Below are 25,288 nucleotides of genomic sequence, written 5' to 3' on the forward strand. Positions count from 1 at the left end.
AGTTCCAAAAGAGTCCGTGAAAGAAGTGGTGCTGGCCGTACATGAAGCGCTTGGCCATGCAGGCACCATTCCCACATGGAAGGAGCTGGAGAAGCTGCAACTTTGGATTCCGAGAAACCAAGTCTGCCGAGTTCTCAAAGACTGTGAGGTATGTGGTCGATACAATGCAGGACGACGAGGACAAAGGGTGGATGGTTTCACCATAAAGAGTACTGTTCCATGGGGATCAGTATGCATGGATGTTGCCGGGCCCATGGGGGTGACCGGTAAGAAAGGAGAAAAGTATCTGTTGGTGCTTGTGGACTCTATGTCAGGCTATGTGATTGTTAAGCCTGTGAGAAAAGCCAACGGCAGCAGTGTGATCAGCATGTTGGATCAAGTGTGTTCAAATCTGGGGATACCTAAGGAGCTGAGAACGGACAATGGGACACATTTCCGTAATGCTCAGGTCGACCAGTGGTGCCAGAAAAATGGAGTAATGAGAATTTACTCGCCCCCATACACCCCACAAGCAAATGGAGTTGTGGAAAGGGCTATTGGACTGGTGAAAAACTGGATTGGAAAAAATGCTAACACGAAGGAATGGAGTACTAAGGCCCTGGAAATTGGGTAGGCCCTGAATGACCGCCAACGTGCCGGCAGGCCCACCCCTTCGCAAGAGCTGAACCCATATTTGACACCGGAAGTGGGGCGGAGTCAGATTGAAAGGGACAGAGAACCAGAACCAAAGATCCCATTCAAGGTTGGACAGAAGGTGTGGGTGAGAGCTCGAGATCACCCAACCAACACTGCTATTAAACCCAAGTATGAGACCACAGATACAGTAGTGAAGATACTGGATAGTAACACAGTAGAGTTGAAGAGGAAAGGAATCCAAGGAGTGGAGCAGCTGAAGCCAACTCCTAACTAGACGAAACCAGGAGCTAAACATGGCCAAAAACACCCAAGATCTTCCACCCTTAGTCAGAATGGCCACTGTCAATGGGGTGGTTGCCTTAAGAAGAACAAGAGAAGGCCTCTGGGCAGGCAGAGCCCTGAGGATACTATATCATGCAAAGAAAGGATTTTTATCTAATGAAAAGGAGTTATTACAATGGAAAAAAGTTGAGAATCACTGTGTGATTTGCCGTGGAGAAGTACCGCTGACGGTCCAATGGTCGGGACCTGGAGTTAGAAAACCCCCAATTCCAAATGGGGCAAAAAATGAATTCAAGCAATTACTTCACAAGCCGGTGAAGGTTTTGGATGTACCTGTATGTGGGTTATGCCGACTAACCCACTTGCCAAGAATGGTCTTTTACACCCAGTGGGACTTACGTGGAGACAATGTGGATATGCAGGTGTGTTCATGCTATTGGAATGGACGTGAGATCGAGTATTGCCTGGTGTGTAAAGCAAGAACTCATATGGGAAGACTACTGCATGTGGCAAAAGCAGATGGATGGCAAGTGAGAAGGTTTTTAGACCCTTTGAGGACCTTTCACACCGATGAAACCTGTTGGGCTAATCCTGCAGCAACAACTGCGCTTGATCAAGCTGAGGGGAATCAAGGCAGTGGTGACGTGAGTCCAACGGCCCCAAGTGTCTATTTGATGTTGGACACAACTAGAGCAGGAGGAAGTGACCAAGCTGCAGGAGGTAGTGAACGAAAGCCGTCTTTGTTGCATGAAGCTATACATCAAAGTTGGTCCCAGGGTCCAGAGTATGGGCAAACTTATGACCCTCCAATAGACGCAGTACAAATTCCACTGGTGTTCAGAGTGTATAGAGATCTGGAGCGACCCGGATATACAGACATGATGGAAGGACTGACCGATGATCAACAGCAAAAAGCCCAAGAAAAAGGATGGATTGGCCCTTGGGAATTGACAACTTGGGCAAAATTGATAGAAGAAGTTCTAAAAAAAACAGAAATTCTACTGGAAGATGCAGAAGAGGCGCCACAAGAAAAAGGGGGCAGAGAAACCCTCCTGTATTATTTCACCACTGGACTAGACGCCTGGGGAAATAAAGCAGCAAAACCAAAGAAGAAGTCAGCCGTGTACCACGTGACACCCGAAGAATGGGTGAGGAAAAGGAGGATATAATCTAGAGGGGGAGTGGCTAGCAGAGCGGACACTCCTAGTAGGCCGGACCAAACAATTAGGGTGCGGCTCACAGTGCTGATGGTGTTGGTTCCCTATGTGGGGGTTTATTCTGTCGGAGCACACGTTGAACTCCTGGAGGAACAGCAGCAGTCAGACCAACCGACTCAAGGTGAGGAAAAATCAAGAAAGTCTCGGAATCGCTGGATGTTTCCCTCCATTTTCCGCGGGACAAGGAAGAAGTAAAAAGGAGCGGCTGTTTGCAAAATGTCGCAAGGGCCAAATGTATATAGAGTACCCATTATTAATAATCGAGGAAGACTTGGACCCTACATACAAAGTGTCCTCGGTGCTGAGAAACTATACTTAAATTGGCCAGAAAAAGATTTTGAAGAAGAAGACTGGGAACTAGCATCTAAAGGATATTTTGTCTCAAATTATGAATATAAAAGAGATGCCGAATTAACAGAGACAACAGGACAAAAATTACTCGCTGAACGAGTGCTGAGCGATGCAAGTCTGCGGCATTGGTACATGAAAGGACGCCGAAGAATGCCTCAATCGGTTCCAAGATGTGCAGATACCTACCCATGGATATTAAATGTGACTTACCTACAACTCAAAGACCTAAGATTCACATTGAGATGGGGGATTAATTACGTTGAGCCACTCCAAGGAGTCTATGTGGAAATATACCTTAACCAGTGCTTGATCTGGACGACAAGCCCCAACATGCAACGTCAATTGCACAAACGACTGCAAGACCCAAGATATCCCGTATTAGATAACCAGACATGAAATTTGAGAATTATTGATCAACCCCTGGCCTGTATGACCTGCCTACCCCCAACCATACCACCAATTTTTGAAAATCAAAACTTCTGCTACTTGTACAAAAGAGGAGTCTGGAACTGTAGTCAGGCAAGGAAGATTCAGCTTCAAATTGAGCCTAAGGATCAAGAAGACAAGCCTATAGTTCCCCTTTATCTAGCCCTATCACAAACCAGGTATTCTGGATACCAGTTTTGGCAGCATTGGCAAGATCTATGGGACTATGTACCCCCACATCAAGTACAGAGGATCCCTGAGGGACCCCTCCCTAAACCTGATAGAATGATTGTTACGATGTGGAAGTGGGCGTGGAAAGGAATGGATTCAGAACTTAAGCACCCATCTCCCATCTACACTCATCTCTCTAAGAGACAACAACTGTTCCCTATGGTGGTGTATTTTGGCAGGAAGAGAAGGAGACCGATGGCGGAGTAACAACTCACTCTGAATCATGCTGCGGACCTTCAAATTGGATGAAAATAATGTAAATAGTCTACGCTCCGGGACGAGAGGACTTACACCATATTTGGAATTACCCTACAAGAAAATATGTTTAACCTGGCCGCAAAAGGATTACAAAGAAAATGGATGGTTGCTGGGAACAGGAGGATACTTTGTAGATAATGACTCATATAAAAGAACTGCTGACCTTGCAGCACCTGGAATATACACTCCTCTAGAAGCTATCGTGGACAAAGTTGGACAACACTGGAATTGCCCCGGGGTCGGATGGAAGTTTTACCCAATTCCCCGATGTCCAGACTTATACCCCTGTATCTTAAATGTGGTGTATATACAGAAAAGGGGCTATAGATTTAAGATAAGGTGGGGACCTAATTATGTCGATCCATTACAAGGAATGTATGTGGATATTTGGCTCAGATCTTTCCAGATTTGGACCAGTAGTCCCTATATGTTTAAAAGACTTCAACAAAAAGAGGCACGTTCAACTTTTTATTTGATTGAGAACCAAACTTTGCCAATATGTACGACAGTACAGTACCTTGACATCGAAAAGGGTGAAAGTGTTCCGCCTATTAGAAGTGGATGGCGAACCAGAGTACTAGTGGGGCTTTGGCAACCCCAAGGCTATACTGGTACGACTTGGCATAAAGTCAGGAAGAGGATTATTTCGGAGATCGACTCCTCTGTACTCTGTGATGCCGCAGTATGTCTACAATGGAGCGGCATATTGGAACGCCTATGAGGATATCTTGCACCTACGTAGAGAATTGAATCCTGCATCTTCACAGTGTTTCTTCACACCCCAGGGACCACCGCCTGAAATGAAGGAGGTGACCGTTGTCACTTGGAAATGGGCGTGGCGAGGACTAGATATTAGACTCCCGTGGCCATCCCCCTTGTTAAACATTCTTCTTCAGCAATGAGCATCAAGTGTCCCTGGTGGAGGCACGGGACAAACAACAGCACCTAAGATCATCTATCTCCGAGATGGGGGAACCACAGGAAGACAACGTGATCACCACGCAACCTCGAAGGATCAACGACAGACCAAGAGAAGGAGAATCTGGCATAGAAATGCCACTACTGCGACAACCTCGAGGGCAGGAGCCGCTGCCACCAGTACCAAGTAAATTCTACTACGAAAATGTTGGAATAAGGCAGAAGCAACAAAGCCGGCCGTGGAAGGAAAAGTGCCTCTAATGTTGGAGTTGGATGGCCAGACTTACAGCATTATTAGTCGGCATTGCTGTACTTCTAGCTATCCTGTACCATTATGGTAGTACGCCCTGGACCTTAACCCATATCAGGGTCCAGTACGCAACAACTAAAACTTTTCAACAGACATGTTGGGGAGTTGAATCAAGAAACACCTACATGATATGGGACCAGAATTCTACAGAGAAATGGGCAAAGATGAAGAACCTAACTCAGCAGATGCAAAAGAACAAGTGGCTGCAATACTTGAACGATAGTGGGGAATTTCCAACCGTCAATACCAATTACAACCTGACCACCGGAGCAGAAATCCTTCAAAACCTACAAGTGAGGGAGAACGAGATTATCGTGGCGACCATCTTACGGTTAAAACAAAAAGAGCGAAGAGAAGTAGGCTGCACTTGGATAAGACCTGAACCTGGCGAGCCAGCCTGGTATTGCTCATGGGGATGTAGAGTACTACTGGGTTATCGAGCAGGATATTGGGAAAAATATGCTGTTTTTCCAGCATTACCAAGACATGATGTTTGCAGAATGATAATGCCTACCTGGAAACATTGGGGAAATTATAACCTCACCTGTGACAACACCCGCAGCAGAGTGCCGAAAGTGGATACTACATCTACAATAATCCCTCCGTTGAACAACACTACCGACATGGGAACAGGAATACCATATTCCAAACCAACCGTCATCTCACCAGTAGGATTAGTGGGATCCACGAAGATATCACCAACACAGAGAAAAATTAAACCACTCCCTACATCGCCAACACAAGATACTCAGCAAGTATTAGAACCAAAAGTTAAAAGTATTGATAATGAGGTTAAAAATAGATGGAAGAAGATTCATGATTACTGTGTAAAAGAAAAAGTAGCAAAATTAGATAGATGTTATTGGAATCGACCTATTGGATGTAAATCTTAAAATTATATGGTGCTTGCACCAGTTATCGATTTGATAGATAGGATTACTTGGAAACAAAAACAAGAGGCAAAACATGATGAATGGCTTAATGACACTTTTCCGTAGGTCTGGAGCGTTCCACTGATACATTTTGAGGGGAATCTTCCAAAGGGAAACACGTGGACTGGGCATAATTTGCGGGGTCCACATAAAGCAAGATTCTATGTGCAAAAACTACCAAAGCCTGATGAGCTAAGGTTAGTACCTCGGGATGATTTTAGCAAAATTGATCAATGCGTGGCGAATAAAATCTATGGAAGCTTACATGAGACAGAATACCATAATAATTTGGCTGAAGGTTCTGGTAAATCCCCCCCGATGTCCCATAGACCAAATTAAGACAGGGAATTGGCTAAGATGGGTATATAACTGTACAAAGTTGTTACAGATTCCAACCATTAAGGGGACCCTTCAAGCATGGCAGGAAGGAGTTAAGCGTAGTAAGGACGTCACCTGGTGGGGAATGGAGAAATATGAAATTGAAGATTGGGTATTCCCCTGTTTAGATCAAAGTAATAATTATTGGGTTAAATATCAATACATCGCCACGGTTTACTCCAGAGATAGAGCTACTTGGTCTGGTGTACTCTGGAGACCATATCCTTATGTTACGCCACGGCCCTGGAAAATGATTTGTAATAGGCTTAATACTACATGCACAATAAGCCTTGCCCGCCAAAATTGTAGAAAAGTTCCTGGCTGGGAAGAATATTGTGATGCTTACTATGACGGCGAGTATGACACTTATGGCCATCAAACAGTTTGGGAGAAGAACAGTGCAGGCGAATGGGTAAGAGCTTTTCCACCCAACGTTGGATGTGCCAAGGCTGTCCTGGGACATGGAATGTCGAAAAGGAAGCAGATCCTAGGCCACATAGTACCATTTGTTGGAGATGCTTTAATAATGCTTGAAGAAGGATATGCTTTCAAGAAAGGTCTGTGTGAAGGACAAGAAATTGTCGGTTACGAATGGTTGGGACCCAATCGGATTTACAATAATGGTACATGTGAATCGCCTGCAGAACATTGGTTAAGCTGTGGAAAAGGAAGAAGTCGGCATGAATGTTCTTGGTGGGAAAGAACGCAAATAATCGCTGGAGGAATCATCACCACTTTTGCAGCAGAGACCGGGGAAGTCATTAAAGAAGGTCTCGAAGTAGTGACTGGTTGGATTGGACATTTGTTTGGATATCTTTGGCCCTATCTGTTAATCATAATAGGACTTATTATTGCTGCAGTAATTGGATATGTTTTGATAAAAGGAAGTTTCGCAGCCGCCCTGCGCTTGTGTGGGAGGAGCACACAACACAGTGAAATGGAGCCCCTCCTCCATTAGGGGAGGAGCTATGGAGCCTATAAAGCTCAACGCCGAGACACGCCCTGTTCATTCTGCCTTGGGGGAGTGAAGGAAGAAGAAGCATCTACCTAACAGCATACAAACGTAAGGAGATAAGTAAAAAGAATAAGAGAGCACAATGTCCAACAATACTGGCGGCATAAATGACACCATCTTCAAAGTGAGTAGAGTGGAGTTTGTTGCACTACTGTTAATATGGCTGCTATACTGCTGTGTCGGCCGTTGGGACTTACAACAACCACTGCGAATAGTAACGCTACTGCATGGATGTGTCAGATTGGCGATCATCAATCTGCACTACGGTCAGAGTGACTTAGGGTTGTCTTTATTCATCACTCACGTCTTCGGTCGCTTTACTCTCCAGTTTGACTGTTGGGGAATATGGCAGTACACATCAATTACGATTTGGATGGTGATAGATATGACAGCAATCTTTTACGCCCCGGCAGTGATAGCTGACATTGTGTGCGAAGCTGTGATGGCCCTGACCCTATTGGCGTACATAGCTACGTTAACTGGAGCCGTACAATGCAAGATACCCTGGCTCTACAAACTTGGACTTATCATAATTTGGGCCTTAGGATGGGGAATATTATCAGCTTTATACTGGCTGTCCATGGTTAGTCAACTACTTCTGCTGTTATGGTTTACGACCTATGATGCTTGCTTCCCGCGTACAGCTCCTTCAGCTACAGCGGGAATGGGAACGTCATCACAGTCCCACTCTCCTACGGTGATCATGAGGCAGCTCTGGCGTGCATCTGAATAATCCCGACGAACTCTTTTGCTTGCTTGCAATATAATAGTTAAAAGACTAATGTTTCCTCTTACACTATAGGGGGATATAAGATGTATTCATTGTCAAGCCACCCTGGAACAAGCGATCTACTTCTGGGAGGTAACACCGACTCTGTGGTGCCCGACGTGTTATAGCAACAACTTCGCTGTTCAAGTGGCACGAGGAATAATGGGACGGAAGGATACATCTTTTCTGCCCCAGGTACCAACAGCAACATACCTAAAAATTGAGGCTGAGGCAACCGTGATTTGGCATTCCCTTTTGGTTGATCAAATACGAGCTGACACTATAGTGTCTCCAGAAGGATATACGTATTGCCCAGTGTTTACCAAAATGTGGATGTACCCTACGGGAATAAGATTCTCCACAGCTCATCTTGCCGATGGCCGGATCGTGGCCATTGGTCCTTCATTACCACCAGCTCCACGTTCATCTCCACAGCACACTGTGGAGGTTGGAGTGCAGACCGAGGATATGAACTGGTGTTTGGAGGCCCTCACGCAGGTGTTCCTGGACGAACACCTTCAACAGCCCAAGCCTGAGGATATTCACGCTGAAGCTTCACCTCAACCGAAGGATACATCACCACGACCATCTACACCAGTTACACCGTGTTATACACCTGTCACCCCCACTTCACCATGCACACCATCGTTCCCTGACGGATTATCATCTCAGGAATATGAGGCGACTCCATCTCCATCGGAATTACCATCACAAGCATCGCTACTGGAGGAGCAGCCTTCTGACGGCGACAGCAATCTACAGATGGGCGGAGAGGAGTACGTGGTGCTGGATGAGCGTCGTTCAACTCCAGCTCCTCCTGTTCTGTCGCCGATGGTGGATGAGAAAGAAGTGCTCACCCTTCACCCTGTCGACGACGACGGGGATGTTTTTATGGAAGTATAAAGAGATCGTCAGAGCTTCAAGTCATGGAGGGGGTGTCAAGAAAGATGACTTTAAGCTTGCTTTTAGCTTGTTTTCATCTTGGAATATAATACGTGCCATGGGATTAATACACATGTTGTTGGATTAAACTGAACAGTGTTTGGTACTTTCCCGGAGTAAGTGAGGTCATACCGGACTTTTCCATTACAAATGGGGAGGCCCATGGAATGAACTCAGTGGTGAAAACGATGGAATATGTCTAAGAATGATTCTAAAATGACCAAGTATGATTAAATGAACTATTAATGTAATAAAAGTAAGAGTTGATTAGAAAAAGTATGTTACAAATAAGTGAAATGAATGATTATATGAGTTGTTTTTCATAAAGAGTGCAGAGAAAAAGAGGAAGTTAGTGATGTCGCAAGCGAGGCCAGAAGAGCTGATGATAAACAGCTGAAAATAATTAAGATGTGATAAAATATGAAATGAATAATAAGGAATGAAAATGTTGTATATGATCATATGAATTGTTTTTATGTGAAAGAGAGTTGTAATGAAATGACTGAATATGATTGATGTGATTCTAAAGACATGATTTAAAAAGAATGAATTCTCAGAAAAGCTGATGTGTTAACAGAAAAGAGGAACTTGAGTAATAAGTTACTGGCAGCCGAGAAATAAGTTACTGGCAAAGGGCGGCGGATGGCTTCCAGTAAGGGAAGGAGTAGGGAGGAGGTTTTGAGTCACCATCGTCCCCATGGTAACCAAGATCAACTGAACAACAACAAGAGTCAAGCTCATATAAAAACTGTGGAACATCAGGAAACGGGGTTATTCTTCCAGGGAGAGGTGCTGTTGTCACTTCTCCTCTGCTACAAGGAGATCACAAGACTTGACCATCTTGTGAGCAGCAATTGGAATCGTGGAGTGAGAGGATCGGAGACATAAGAGATCATTTGAGAGAGTTTTCAACTCCCACTCAGGCCGTCCAGTCACGGAGTAGCAGAGCATTGGAGAATAATCACTGGCCTTAAGTCTGAGTGAGGACGTTTCAACGTTTTCTCTCTCAAGGAACATCACATCATAGCAGAATGGATTAGATCAACTTTTGGTTGATTGAAGAAGGAATAAACTCTTATGTGGATTTATTTCCTGAAGGATTACAACATCACACAAGGATCGTGGTCAGCTAACAACTAATAGCTGATGATGAGGAAATCAAGTTCATCGAACTGGGGATTTTGACATCAAAAACCTCCTTCCCTCACTCATAGAAAAATTGTTAAGAAGTTAATCCAGTCCAGTCGAAGTAAGATCAGACAGCATTATTGAATCAAAAACAAAAATCTCTAGCCAATTACTATTCTGATTATATTTGAATTACTGTTGTGAAATTATCATCATATAACCTATTTTGATTATGTTGTTGGCACTTGCAAAACCTGCAATAAATTTCCAAGCATGCAGTTAAAGTGTTAAGGCACGGACATTGGATTTATTGACGCTTCTTAAGGTGTAAAAGTTAAAGTTTATTGGGTGTACAACATCAAAAAGTGCTCTAAAAGGTTAGTCTGGTTTTTAATGAAATTAACGCATCCTGGGGACTCGCTGTACGAGTCACTAAACTCAAAATCTAGCAACATTCCAAGAGCCCTGATCCATAAGAGGAGAGCTGCCGTTAACGGGCGTGGCCGGCTCGTATCCTGGTTCCAGAGAAGGCTATTCGACCGGGGTGCGAGATCAGCGTCAGCGGGGTGGACGTCCGGATGGAGGCAGTGAGCGGCTAGACGAATCTCCTCGCCACCAGCTTGAACAGCCTTTGTGCAGCCCTGCCGGGTAATACCCGTGGAGACACGAAGGTCGGACCCCAGAGACGGAGAGCTGGTTTTTAGTACAAAAAACACACTCATCGGAGGGTGAGTGTGTGCCGCGTGTATCTAAAAAAATAATAACGGGATCTTACACTCCATATCTACAGTGCAGAAGTGGGCAGCTGAATTTAAGAGGGGCAGAGAGAGCCTTGAAGACGACCCAAGGTCTGGGCAGCCTGCAACAGCCACAACCCAGAAAAACATTGACCTTGTTCATGAAATGGTGATGGACGACAGACGATCGACGATTAATCAGCTAGCAGATGCTGTGGGAATATCCCGTGAGAGAACTGAACACATTCTGCATGAAGAACTTGGAATGTCAAAGGTGTCAGCTCAGTGGGTGCCACCTCTTCTGACACCTGATCAAAAACGCACCAGGCTAGTCATTTCGAAGGCAAACTTGGCACAATTTGAAGAGGATCCTGCCAATTACATGGAACGTTTTCTTACCCAGGATGAGTGTTGGGTTCACCACTTTGAACCAGAGACAAAAAACAATCAATGCAGTGGAAACACCCAAGGTCACCACCTCCAAAGAAGGCCAAGGTCGTTTCGTCTGCGGGGAAGGTCATGATTTCAGTTTTCTGGGATGCCAAGGGCATTGTGTTCGTGGACTATCTTGAAAAGGGACAAACCATAAATGGACAGTACTATTCTAACCTACTGAGACAGTTACGCGAGGCTATCAAAAAGAAGCGACCAGGAAAGCTGACGAAAGGGGTGCTGTTCCATCAAGACAATGCCCCAGCTCACAAGTCAACAGTGGCCATGGCCACTATCCACGAGTGTGGATTCGAACTGGTAGATCACCCACCATACTCCCCTGACTTGGCACCCTCGGACTTTCATCTGTTCCCAAACCTGAAAAAAACTTGGCTGGGAAGCACTATCGGAGCAATGATGAGGTGATGGCTGCCGTTGAGGACTATTTTGACTCTCAAGAAGAAAGCTTCTATGCCAAGGGAATCGAAGCACTCAAGCACCGTTGGAAGAAGTGTGTGGAGTCAGCCTTAGAACTTTTCAGCCTACCCTCGTGTGTATATATATATATATAGAATTGCAGGAGTCTGAGGGTGGGGGGGTGCAGCTCCCCAGGAGCCGGGGTCTAGGGCCCTGTGGGGCCCCAGAATTAAATTTTTATCTAACGATACTTTTTCAACATCTCCTGGAAGAACAAATCACAAAATTAGTGGATATTTAAATGATCCTACATTCAACCTTTTATTTGACCTGTCAATGATGATGTTGAAATAACAGAATATGACGTGGAAGTAGGACCTGGGATGATTTTCCTTTTAATTGTAAACCAAATTATGCATTAACTCAGAACAATTAAACTACATGAAATTCATGAAGACTGAAAAGATGGTTACAGCGTTTCAAAAACAACAGCTAAAGCTTGTAGAATATTTGGAAAATCAGGGTAAAATATCAATTAACATACCTTATAGTAAAAAGTCACATATTCTTGTGCAAATTCATGCAGCCTAAATCCAGTCAAAGCCACAATGTCTATTTTTCAATGAAAGAAAGTCAAGATTAGTGAAAAAAGTCATATAATCTTGTCTAAAATCCGTTTCTTTTATCTTTCAGGTGTGTTGATGAAGCCAGTGACGATTCCACGAATTCTTGTCCTTATAAGACTTTTTCAAACCGTCTTTCTCACCATCTTCTCTCTGTGCGACGTCGGTCCGTGACACAGACATGCTGCACAAATCTTCTTTTAAAAACTTGAAAGCTCTGAAAGTTTTGGATATCCACATGCTACATTTAGCTTAAGCACCACACAGGAGCCACACAGCATCGCCGCAGCAACCAACCAGTCCTGCTTTATGACAACTGTTGTAACAGCTACATTTTGAGTGGCATTTTTCCTCCACGAATCTCCGCAGATCAGAGGAAACTGATTTGTATCTGTAACACACAGATCAATGTCCGCGGACTTATAAAACTTACACGATGTCGTAAAAAAAGAGAACACTTTGCGATAAGCATTTTAAAAACTCAGTGATGTTCACGATTAAAGAGTACATCACTAACACCCCACCCCCCCTCCCCACGATGAAATCCACAGAGTTTTCACAGCCCTGTTATTTACAATATGTGAAATGGAGTTTAGGTGTGGTAAGGTGACATTAGCGCAGGGATTTGTAAACGACTTGTTATTGGACATGATTTGTGAACATATTAATATTGCACGTGATTTGTGGACATATTATTGCATGTGGTTATTTCACAGTGTTATTGTACAGCCTGACAGCAGCAGGGAGGAACGACCTGCGGTATCGTTCCTTCTGTCACTGAACGAGTTGTTCAGCTCCACTACAGTCTGGTGCAGAGGGTGAGAGATGTTCATGATGGATTTGAACTTGGTTAACACCCTCCTCTCAGCCACCTCCTCCAGAGAGTCCAGAGGACAGCCCAGGACAGAGCTGGACTTCCTGACCAGCTTATTCATTCTCTTTCTCTCCCGCTCTGTGCTGCCCGGGGCCCAACACACGACAGCATAGAGGACAGCAAAGGCAACAACAGAGTCACAGAAGGTCTTAAGCAGAGGCCTGCTCACTCCAAAGGATCTGAGTCTCCTCAGGAGGTGGAGGCGACTCTGGCCTTTTTTGTACCGGGTGTCGGTGTTGTGAGTCCAATCCAGTTTGTTGTTGAGGTGAACACCCAGGTATATGAAACTGTCCACAGCCCATATTGGCCCAAGACACCTCAGAAATGGCGCTGAGTCATTGAGCAGGGCATAATGTCAATGATCCAGCATTCTAAAATAAAAACAAAACCAAAACTACATACGAGGGCTGTCAACAAAGTAACGGTCCTTTTTATTTTTTTCAAAAACTATATGGATTTCATTCATGTGTTTTTATGTCAGACATGCTTGAACCCTCGTGCGCATGCGTGAGTTTTTCCACGCCTGTCGGTGACGTCATTCGCCTGTGAGCACTCCTTGTGGGAGGAGTCGTCCAGCCCCTCGTCGGAATTCCTTTGTCTGAGAAGTTGCTGAGAGACTGGCGCGTTGTTTGATCAAAATTTTTTCTAAACCTGTGAGACACATCAAAGTGGACACGGTTCGAAAAATTAAGCTGGTTTTCAGTGAAAATTTTAACGGCTGATGAGAGATTTTGGGGTGATTCTGTCGCTTTAAGGACTTTTCACGGTGCGAGACGTCGCGCTGCGCTCTCAGGCGGCGTCGTCAGCCTGTTCAAGCTGAAAACCTCCACATTTCAGGCTCTATTGATCCAGGACGTCGTGAGAGAACAGAGAAGTTTCAGAAGAAGTCGGTTTCAGCATTTTATCCGGATATTCCACTGTTAAAGGAGATTTTTTTAATGAAAGACGTGCGGACGGATCCGCGCGTCGGGACCCAGCCGACGCGGTGCGGCGGCACAGGAAAAAAACCTCCGTGTTGATAACCATTTGTAAAATCCAGGCGGCTTTTGATGGCTTTCAGTGGAGTGAGTATATGAGAAATTGTTTAACAGGCAGGACATGTTCCAACTTGTCCTTAAGGCTTTCAACAGAGGTGTTTTTCCTGTGGCGGAGCGTCGCGTCGGCTGCGTCGTCTGTTCTCTCACGACGTCCTGGATCAATAGAGCCTGAAATGTGGAGGTTTTCAGCTTGAACAGGCTGATGACGGCGCCTGAGAGCGCTGCGCGACGTCTCGCACCGTGAAAAGTCCTTAAAGCGACAGAATCACCTCAAAATCTCTCATCAGCCGTTAAAATTTTCACTGAAAACCAGCTTAATTTTTCGAACCGTGTCCACTTCGATGTGTCTCACAGGTTTAGAAAAAATTTTGATCAAACAACGCACCAGTCTCTCAGCAACTTCTCAGACAAAGGAATTCCGACGAGGGGCTGGACGACTCCTCCCACAAGGAGTGCTCACAGGCGAATGACATCACCGACAGGCGTGGAAAAACTCACGCATGCGCACGAGGGTTCAAGCATGTCTGACGTAAAAACATATGAATGAAATCCATATAGTTTTTGAAAAAAATAAAAAGGACCGTTACTTTATTGACAGCCCTCGTATAATAATTCATTCGCTCATCTTCAACCGCTTACTCCAATTAAGGGTCTTGGGGGGTCTGGAGCCTATAGGGCGTAGGGATGGGTATTGATAAGATTTTATTGATATTGATGCCATTATCAATGTGGTCTGCCCAACCAAGACTGCTCACTGTTATGTGGGAAGTCAAAGTTGTCCTCAACAGGAAGAAGGCCGCCCGCCTTCAGAAGCAGAGACATGGAGGTGATGAAGGCAGCACAGCGGGAGGTGAAACAATGCTTGAGGGAAGCAAAAGACAGTTACAGGAGGAAGCTGAAACAAAATAACATGAAGGAGCTCTGGGAAGGTGTAAAAATCATCATCACTGATAACACAAAGACCACAGATACAGGGGGAACAATGGAGACGGCAAATGAACATAACAACTTCTTCAACTGGTTCAACCAGCCCCCCCCGCCCTCTCCCTCACTGAAGACATCTCTCCTTCCATCAGCACACGTCCCCTGAGACATCACAGCAGCAGCCTCCTTCTCTTCTTCTCCCACCTCAACACAACCTCCTCCATACATCACTGTGGAACAGGTGAGAGGACAGCTGAGGAAGTTTCATCCCAGCACAGATGCAGGCCCACACAAGGTGTGTCCTACTACTGAAGACCTGAACTGGGAGAAGCGCAACAACGCATCAAGCAGAGTTGTAGTCTTACACACCTCTCTGCAGCTTCTCTCCCCCTGCCATCCCCTCATTACCCCATCCCTGTAGAGACGGTGCCTGCTCCCAGACCACCAATAACCAGCAAAAATCTATTTAAGCATAAAAATTCAAAAAGAAAAAATAATATCGCACCTTCAACTGCACCACAGACTAAAACAGTTAAATGTGGTCTATTAAACATTAGGTCTCTCTCTTCTAAGTCCCTGTTAGTAAATGATATAATAATTGATCAACATATTGATTTATTCTGCCTTACAGAAACCTGGTTACAGCAGGATGAATATGTTAGTTTAAATGAGTCAACACCCCCGAGTCACACTAACTGCCAGAATGCTCGTAGCACGGGCCGAGGCGGAGGATTAGCAGCAATCTTCCACTCCTACTTATTAATTAATCAAAAACCCAGACAGAGTTTTAATTCATTTGAAAGCTTGACTCTTAGTCTTGTCCATCTAAATTGGAAGTCCCAAAAACCAGTTTTATTTATTATCTATCGTCCACCTGGTCGTTACTGTGAGTTTCTCTGTGAGTTTTAGGACCTTTTGTCTGACTTAGTGCTTCGCTCAGATAAGATAATTATAGTGGGCGATTTTAACATCCACACAGATGCTGAGAATGACAGTCTCAACACTGCATTTAATCTATTGTTAGACTCGACTGGCTTTGCTCAAAATGTAAATGAGTCCACCCACCACTTTAATCATACCTTAGATCTTGTTCTGACTTATGGTATGGAAATTGAAGACTTAACAGTATTCTTTGAAAACCCCCTTCTGTCTGATCATTTCTTAATAACATTTACATTTACTCTGATGGACTACCCAGCAGTGGGGAATAAGTTTCATTACAGTAGAAGTCTTTCTGAAAGCGCTGTAACTAGGTTTAAGGATATGATTCCTTCTTTATGTTCTCCAATGCCATATACCAACACAGGGCAGAGTAGCTACCTAAACTCTGTGAATGAGATAGATTATCTCGTCAATAGCTTTACATCCTCATTTAGCACAACTTTGGATGCTGTAGCTCCTCTGAAAAAGAGAGCCTTAAATCAGAAGTGCCTGACTCTGTGGTATAACTCACAAGCTCGCAGCTTAAAGCAGATAACCCATAAGTTGGAGAGGAAATGGCATCTCACTAATTTAGAAGATGTTCACTTAGCCTGGAAAAAGAGTCTGTTGCTCTATAAAAAAGCCCTCTGTAAAGCTAGGACATCTTACTACTCATCATTTACTGAAGAAAATAAGAACAACCCCAGGTTTCTTTTCAGCACTGTAGCCAGGCTGACAAAGAGTCAGAGCTCTATTGAGCCACGTATTTCTTTAACTTTAACTAGTAATGACTTCATCACTTTCTTTGCTAATAAAATTTTAACTATAAGAGAAAAAATTACTCATAACCATCCCAACGACATATCGTTATCTTTGGCTGCTTTCAGTGATGCCGGTATTTGGTTAGACTCTGTCTCTCCGATTGTTCTGTCTGAGTTATTTTCATTAGTTACTTCCTCCAAACCATCAACATGTCTATTAGACCACATTCCTACCAGGCTGCTCAAGGAAGCCCTACCATTAATTAATGCTTCGATCTTAAATATGATCAATCTATCTTTATTAGTTGGCTATGTACCACAGGCTTTTAAGGTGGCAGTAATTAAACCATTACTTAAAAAGCCATCACTTGACCCAGCTATCTTAGCTAATTATAGGCCAATCTCTAACCTTCCTTTTCTCTCAAAAATTCTTGAAAGGGTAGTTGTAAAACAGCTAACTGATCATCTGCAGAGGAATGGTCTATTTGAAGAGTTTCAGCCAGGTTTTAGAATTAATCATAGTACAGAAACAGCATTAGTGAAGGTTACAAATGATCTTCTTTTGGCCTCAGACAGTGGACTCATCTTTGTGCTTGTCCTGTTAGACCTCAGTGCTGCTTTTGATACTGTTGACCATAAAATTTTATTACAGAGATTAGAGCATGCCATAGGTATTAAAGGCACTGCGCTGCGGTGGTTTGAATCATATTTATCTAATAGATTACAATTTGTTCATGTAAATGGGGAATCTTCTTCACAGACTAAGGTTAATTATGGAGTTCCACAAGGTTCTGTGCTAGGACCAATTTTATTCACTTTATACATGCTTCCCTTAGGCAGTATTATTAGACAGCATTGCTTAAATTTTCATTGTTACGCAGATGATACCCAGCTTTATCTATCCATGAAGCCAGAGGACACACACCAATTAGCTAAACTGCAGGATTGTCTTACAGACATAAAGACATGGATGACCTCTAATTTCCTGCTTTTAAATTCAGATAAAACTGAAGTTATTGTACTTGGCCCCACAAATCTTAGAAACATGGTGTCTAACCAGATCCTTACTCTGGATGGCATTACCCTGACCTCTAGTAGTACTGTGAGAAATCTTGGAGTCATTTTTGATCAGGATATGTCCTTCAATGCGCATATTAAGCAAATATGTAGGACTGGTTTTTTGCATTTGCGCAATATCTCTAAAATTAGAAAGGTCTTGTCTCAGAGTGATGCTGAAAAACTAATTCATGCATTTATTTCCTCTAGGCTGGAATATTGTAATTCATTATTATCAGGTTGTCCTAAAAGTTCCCTGAAAAGCCTTCATTTAATTCAAAATGCTGCAGCTAGAGTACTGACGGGGACTAGAAGGAGAGAGCATATTTCACCCATATTGGCCTCTCTTCATTGGCTTCCTTGTTGTGTGGGCCGCTGAAGAGGAGGTACTGCTGGCCCACCACCACCAGATGACGCCCTGCTTGAAGTGCGGGCTTCAAGCACGAGAGGGTGTCATAGCAACCGGGAGTGACAGCTGTTACTTGTCATCAGCATCAGCTGTCACTCATCCACATCATCACCACCACCTTAAAGGCCGGACTGCAACTCCACCTCCCCGCCGAGAAATCAGCTACCATTCAGGTAACTTTCTCTGCTGACTCAAAACATTGAGTAATAATCTGAACTTCTTTGCAGCCGTTTTCCTGGTGTGTCCTTATCTGTGGGATTGGCGTTTGGTGTGATCAGCGACGGCTTCGCCTCACACCCCAAACCAGATAAGTGGTGAAACAGGAGCTGCACGAGTGTATGATTGGAGGTGGAGGTTCTCCCTCCTAACTAAACACTGACTGTGGGATTACTGAGTGTGCGAACTCACACTCATCAGGACTGTCTCTGTTTTCTGCCAGCAGTACCGGGTCTGACTGCTGAAGACAGCGGCCACCTGGGGCGCAGGGCTTGGCAGCTCCGGTGTTCTTCAGCTCCGTTGGTGGTGGAAGCTGTGTGGGGATCCGGCTCTTCTCTCGCCAGGCGTCTTCTATCGTCGAGCCTGCCCACACGTCACCTGGTGTATGATTGACAGTCCACCATATTGTTATTGTCTGTACGTCGTTGTGCGATTCACAACATTAAATTGTTACTTTTGGCTTATCCATTGTCCGTTCATTAATGCCCCCTGTTGTGGGTCCGTGTTACGACACTTTCACAACATTCCTGTTAATTCTAGAATAGAATTTAAAATTCTTCTTCTTACTTATAAGGTTTTGAATAATCAGGTCCCATCTTATCTTAGGGACCTCGTAGTACCATATCACCCCAATAGAGCGCTTCGCTCTCAGACTGCAGGCTTACTTGTAGTTCCTAGGGTTTGTAAGAGTAGAATGGGAGGCAGAGCCTTCAGCTTTCAGGCTCCTCTCCTGTGGAACCAGCTCCCAATTCGGATCAGGGAGACAGACACCCTCTCTGCTTTTAAGATTAGGCTTAAAACTTTCCTTTTTGCTAAAGCTTATAGTTAGGGCTGGATCAGGTGACCCTGAACTATCCCTTAGTTATGCTGCTATAGACTTAGACTGCTGGGGGGTTCCCATGATGCACTGAGTGTTTCTTTCTCTTTTTGCTCTGTATGCACCACTCTGCATTTAATCATTAGTGATTGATCTCTGCTCCCCTCCACAGCAAGTCTTTTTCCTGGTTCTCTCCCCTCAGCCCCAACCAGTCCCAGCAGAAGACTGCCCCTCCCTGAGCCTGGTTCTGCTGGAGGTTTCTTCCTGTTAAAAGGGAGTTTTTCCTTCCCACTGTCGCCAAGTGCTTGCTCACAGGGGGTCGTTTTGATTGTTGGGGTTTTTCCGTAATTATTGTATGGCTTTGCCTTACAATATAAAGCGCCTTGGGGCAACTGTTTGTTGTGATTTGGCGCTATATAAATAAAATTGATTTGATTTGATTTGATCTTCAACCTTAGACTGCAGCTAGGGAGAGTGCCAACCCCCTGGAACACTTCATGCATCGTTCCAGTTCCTAGAAAAATCAGCCCAGCGACCTGAATAACTTCAGACCAGTGGCACTCACTTCACACCTGATGAAGACGTTGGAGCAGCTCTTCCTTGACTTCCTCAAACCACAGATGTAACACACCCAGGACTGTCTGCAGTTTGCTTATCGGACAGGTGACAAAAAAAAAAAAAAAAGATGCCTTTACTTAACAAAATTTGGCCCTCAAAATGCAGGCAACAGTGTTTCAGAGGGATATAAATGTAAAATGTTACTTTGGTCCCGGCCTCCCCTATAATACTCGCGCCTGGAGAGCTGCTGCGCAGCTGTGCTCTGACTGGAGCGCTGAGACTCACTGGGATAAGTTCTCCCCGACGGAACAGAGGACGTCTCATTTTGGGGGAAAACAGCTTTTTTTTCAGATGAGGTTGTAGTTTGTGTATTTTACAACATTTGGAAAGAGGTGTCATTTGATTTAAAACGGCGATTTGCTGTGAAGTTATTGACTGCGGAATCACCAGTCTTTCCACCTCAGCAGAGAGCCACAGCAAATCCTGCAACACACATAGACCCGGAGCGAAGGATATTATCATTATTATTATTATTATTATTATTTTCACGAGGGACACTAACTTTAGTTTAGAAACCAGAGAAGCGGGAGATATTAATGTTCCAGTCCACGGCCGAGAGCCGCGTCGTTAGCTGCTCCCCAAAAAAGGCACGTTAATGACAAACGAATAAAAACTGTCTGTGTGAAGCGGGGGATGATTCTCGCAGAAAAAGAGTCCCGTTTAGAGACTTTAATCAGCAGAAAAGGCAGCAATAGCTTTAATACAGGCTGATGAATAAATTGTGGATGTGCTGCTTCTACATTAGAACCAGCAGCTCCACAATCAACATAGAGAAATGATCATTTCTCTGTTACACACCCTAAAAACAATGTAACGGCCCAGCTGCCGTGTAATTTTTTTTATTATAACAGCGTAACGGACCGTTATGCTGTTATAATGCTGACAGGAACCCTGTACAGCTCAACACCTCAAGGACAAAGGAGCTGCTCACTGACTTTGGGGCGTCCAGACCAAGTCCATGACCAATTCTGATCAAGGGAGCTGAGGTGGAGGCTGTTGATCACTACAAGCACCACGGGCTGTGGCTGGACAGCAAACTGGACTGGACAACCCACACCAACCAACTGGACAGGAAGGGACAGAACAGACTGGACTTTCTGAGGAGGCTGCTGTCGTTTAACATCTGCAGGAAACTCCTGTGGATGTTCCACCAGTCCACAGTAGCCAGTGTCCTCTTTTACACTGTGGGTGTGCTGGGGGGGCAGCACATCCAAGAAGTACACATCCAGGCTGGACAAATTGATCAGGTGGGTTGGCTCTGTGGTTGGCATGTAGCTGGACTCTCTGGGGACAGTGGCAGAGAAGAGAACACTGGACAATCTGCTGGACATTATGGACAATGTCAGTCACCCTCTGCACACCATCATCAGCAACCACAGGAACTTCTTCAGCCACAGACTGCTCCTTCCCAAGTGCAGGACCAACAGACTGAAAAAGTCCTTTGTCCCTCAGACCATCAGACTGTACAACTCCTCACTCAGGGGGAGGAGGAGTAACAGGAAGACAGGGGACGGGAAGGAGAGGAACAGTAGCAGCCAGTAAATCAGTAATGATCAGTATGTCTGGTATTTATATTTGCAAACTGTTTTACTTTTTTACTTTCACTTTCGATACTCTGTGTGCTTCTTACCCTGTGTGCTGCTATACAATGCTGCTGGAACCTCAATTTCCCTGAGGGAGTCTTCTCAAAGGATTAATAAAGTTCTATCTAACCTAATCTAATTACAATCTACACACAATAAACCACACATGATAATCAATACACACATTATTATCTACACACAATAATTCATACATGGCAATAACCCACACAACAATAATACACACATGACAATATTACACATTATAATAATCCACATATCACAATAACACACATGTATTATAATCTACACACAATAACACACACGACAATAACCCACACATTACAATAATACACACATTATAACACAGACGCATTATTATCTACACACAATAATTAATACATGACAATAACCCACACAATAATCCACATATCACAGTAACATGCACGCATTATAATCTACACACAATGATAACATACACATGACAATAACACACATACAGTTGTGCTCAAAAGTTTACATCCCCCTGTTCTTAATACCGTGTGTTGCCCCTTTAACATCACTGACAGCTTGGAGTCTTTTGTGGTCGTTGTGGACGAGGCTCTCTGATGGTGAAGCTGCCACTGAATATGTTTCGGACTTTATTTACATTAATTACAAAGAAATACAAACAATATGGCACTCTATGGTAAATGGTCTTTTGTGGTCATTTTGGAGCCTCGTCCAAAACGACCACAAAAGACTCCAAGCTGTCAGTGATGTTAAAGGGGCAACACACGGTATTAAGAACAGGGGGATGTAAACTTTTGATCGGGTTTATTTGGGTAGTTCTCTTGTCATTTTGATTTAAAAAGAGGAAACAGTTGTTTGACAATAAATGGATTCACCCAACCACTAACCATGAGTGAAAAAAATAAAATTCGTGTTGTCATTCATATTCTCTTAAAAATGGCCAAAAAAGCAAAAATTCTGTCAGGGTATGTAAACTTTTGAGCACAACTGTATGACAACAATCCAGACATGACAATAATAAACACATTATAATAATATACATATGAAAATAATACACACATCACAATAACACACGCATTATAATCTACATACACAATAATCACACGATGAAACAACTTGTACGATTAGATGCAGTTTTTTTTCTGAAATACCCGCAGCTCACTTTACATTTACTGAGATGAAAATGAGATGGTTGTTTGTGTGTTTATATCTTCGTTATTTTAAAATATCGGCGGTATTTAGTCTGTAAACACACCGACCGACCGACAGCACTGAACTTTGACTTCAGAAGAGGTTTTTCTTACCGCTCACAGGCCTGATGAGGATGTTTAACGCAGAGAAGATCTGAGCAGTCATCAGGCCGATAAACTAATATTTGATTCACATCACTTATTTACTGACTTACGCAGCGCGCCAGCTAAGCTAACCATGCTACTCAAGCACGCAGGCTCGATCAAAGAGCTCACAGCTGCGCAAGAGGCATCACTCCGCAAAAAACAGCGCGAGCAGAGTGGCTGTGACGTCACACCATCTCGATTTATCGTCATTAAAAAAACATTTATTCTTTATATATATATATATATATATATATATATATATATATATATATATATATATATATATATATATATATATATATATAATAATTTTCATTTTTGCTTCCATCCACATGAGAAAAACTGCACTCCAGTCACTGAACTTACTTACCAGCAATAAGTGTATCCGTTGCTGGAACCTGTTTCTTCATCACACTGTTTGAATTGTTTGAATTAATTATAATTATTAAAAAAAAAAACACCCGATTGGTAATCATTAATTTGAAATAAACCTTATATGGGTTTATTTTTCTTTATCAGATGTGATTTTTGAAGACTTCTTGCAAACAAGATGAAACACTTTGTGTTTGATCACTTTGAGTAATGAAGTCATCAGAGGGCTGACAAACACCATGCACAATCTACACACCACAACACAAATGTGCAAGTAAATATATGTCTGTCTGTAATGGTGTTTTCTTTTTGTTTGTTTGTTTGTTTGTTTTTTTGCTATGTATGACTTCATCATATGACTTCTGTGTGTCTTTATTATATCATTATACAACCCAAATCCCAATGAAGTTGGGACGTTGTGTAAAATGTAAATAAAAACAGAATACAATAATTTGCAAATCCTCTTCAACCTATAGTCAACTGAATACACCACAAAGACAAGATATTTAATGTTCAAACTGATAAACTTTATTGTTTTTGTGCAAATATTTGCTCATTTTGAAATGGATGCCTGCAACACGTTTCAAACAAGCTGTGACAGTGGTATGTTTCCCACTGTGTTACATCACCTTTCCTTCTAACAACACAGGGCATCAAACAGAGAGTGTCCAGTGTGGGATGAGTCCTTTGGGATGATGTTGGCTCTCCTGAGACAGTAAGAGCCATGAAGGTCCCCCAGTGTGGGTAGAGGACATTCTCTGCCATTTTGGTAACCCTCTGGAGGTCTTTCCTGTTTGCCCCCATGCAGCTGGTAAACCATGTACAGAGGCAGTATGTGAGGATGCTCTCCATGGTAGAGCGAGAAAAAGACACCAGACAACTCTGGTTTATGTTTTTTTTTTCCTGAGGATTCTCAGAAAATGAAATCTTTGCTGTGCCTTCTTTACCAACTGTGTGGTGTTCCTGTCCCAGGTCAGTTTGTCCTCTATGTGAACTCCCATGAAACAGAAGTCTCTGACCCTTTCCGCACAGGTGCCTTCAATGATAATGGGCTGAATGTTTGTTTTGTTTCTCTTGAAGTCTATGATTACCTCCTTGGTTTTGGATGTGTTGAGGAGCAGATTATTTTCTCTACACCACGTAGTCAGCTGTTACACCTCATCCCGGTAAGTGGACTCATCTCCTCCAGTCATACAGCCTACCACTGTGGTGTCATCTGCGTACTTAAAGAAGGTGTTTCTGGTGTAGATAGGGGTGCAGTCAGAGGTGTAGAGGGTGAAGAACAGCGGGCTCAGCACGCAGCCTTGAGAGGAACCAGTACTGAGTGTGAGAGCTGTGGATATGTGGGGGCCAATCCTAACTCTCTGTGAGTGATCTGACAGAAAGTCTTTAATCCAAACACGTGGAATGAGGTAGACCGAGGTTCAGCAGTGTCCTCACAAGGCCATGGGGGAGGATGGTGTTGAATGTTGAACTATAATCCACTAAGAGAAGACAGCATAGTTACTGTGGTACTCCAGGTGGGTCAGCGTGGTGTGGAGGGCAATGGTCACAGCATCCTCTGTTGACCTGTTGCCTTGTAAGCAAATTGGTGTGGGTCTTGAGTGGGGGTTATGAATGACATGATGTGACTTCTAACCAGTTTTTTCAGAACACTTCATCACCACTGGTGTGAGTGCAACAGTCAATGAGGCTGGTTATGGGGGATTTCTTGGCTAGGGGGACTATGTGAAGGTCTTCAGGCATGACGGGACAGCAGACTGTGTCAGGGACTGGTTGAAGATTTTGGTGAAAATCCCAGCAAGCTGGTCTGCACAAGATATCAGAGTTATTTGGCATTTAGTCCATCTGAGGCTTAAATTTAACCCTTTTTATTCCATAATTTAACTTTGTTTTGTTTGCCTGCTCATGGGCCTGATTATAATCATGTCTGTCTGTGAAAATCACAAGTACATTAACTCACATCAGAATTAATAAATTAATTAATTCACATCAGAATTAATAAACGCATGCTTATTATATATCATTTTATTCAATTCAAACCCTAATCATCAAACCTTTAAAGGTTACATTATAACTCAAAAATATCACTGACAGTCAGGTTGCAGTGATGATTCTTGTTCTGTTTTGTTGTTGTTGTTTTTAGCAGTTTGCTGCTGCACGCTTTCACTATGCCCTCAATGTTTGGTCAACGTGAGTGATCTTGTGTAGCATCACTATCTTTGCTTTCGATCGTCCAGCCCCTCTGTTTCTAGCTCCGCCCAATCTCAGAGTTGAACTCATCAATTTCTATTTAATCCACTAGATGGCGGATGCAGCCTGTGAGCTACTGAGCTCTAATCTCTGGCTCGC

General features: G+C 43.6%; 1 protein-coding gene across 2 annotated transcripts in view; it reads right to left on the minus strand.

Moving 5' to 3' along the window:
• Window positions 1-22,698, minus strand: part of tango6 (transport and golgi organization 6 homolog (Drosophila)) — a 154,038-nt gene extending 131,340 nt beyond the window's left edge. For both annotated transcript variants that reach the window (XM_034175708.1, XM_034175709.1), the window contains exon 1: window positions 22,532-22,698. In XM_034175708.1, coding sequence (XP_034031599.1) covers window positions 22,532-22,583 — 52 coding nt within the window. In that variant the 5' untranslated portion in view covers window positions 22,584-22,698. The remainder of the gene's footprint in view (window positions 1-22,531) is intronic.
• Window positions 22,699-25,288: the final 2,590 nt, after the last annotated feature.

The sequence above is a fragment of the Thalassophryne amazonica genome, chromosome 8, assembly GCF_902500255.1.
Source record: "Thalassophryne amazonica chromosome 8, fThaAma1.1, whole genome shotgun sequence".
Lineage (NCBI taxonomy): Eukaryota > Metazoa > Chordata > Actinopteri > Batrachoidiformes > Batrachoididae > Thalassophryne > Thalassophryne amazonica.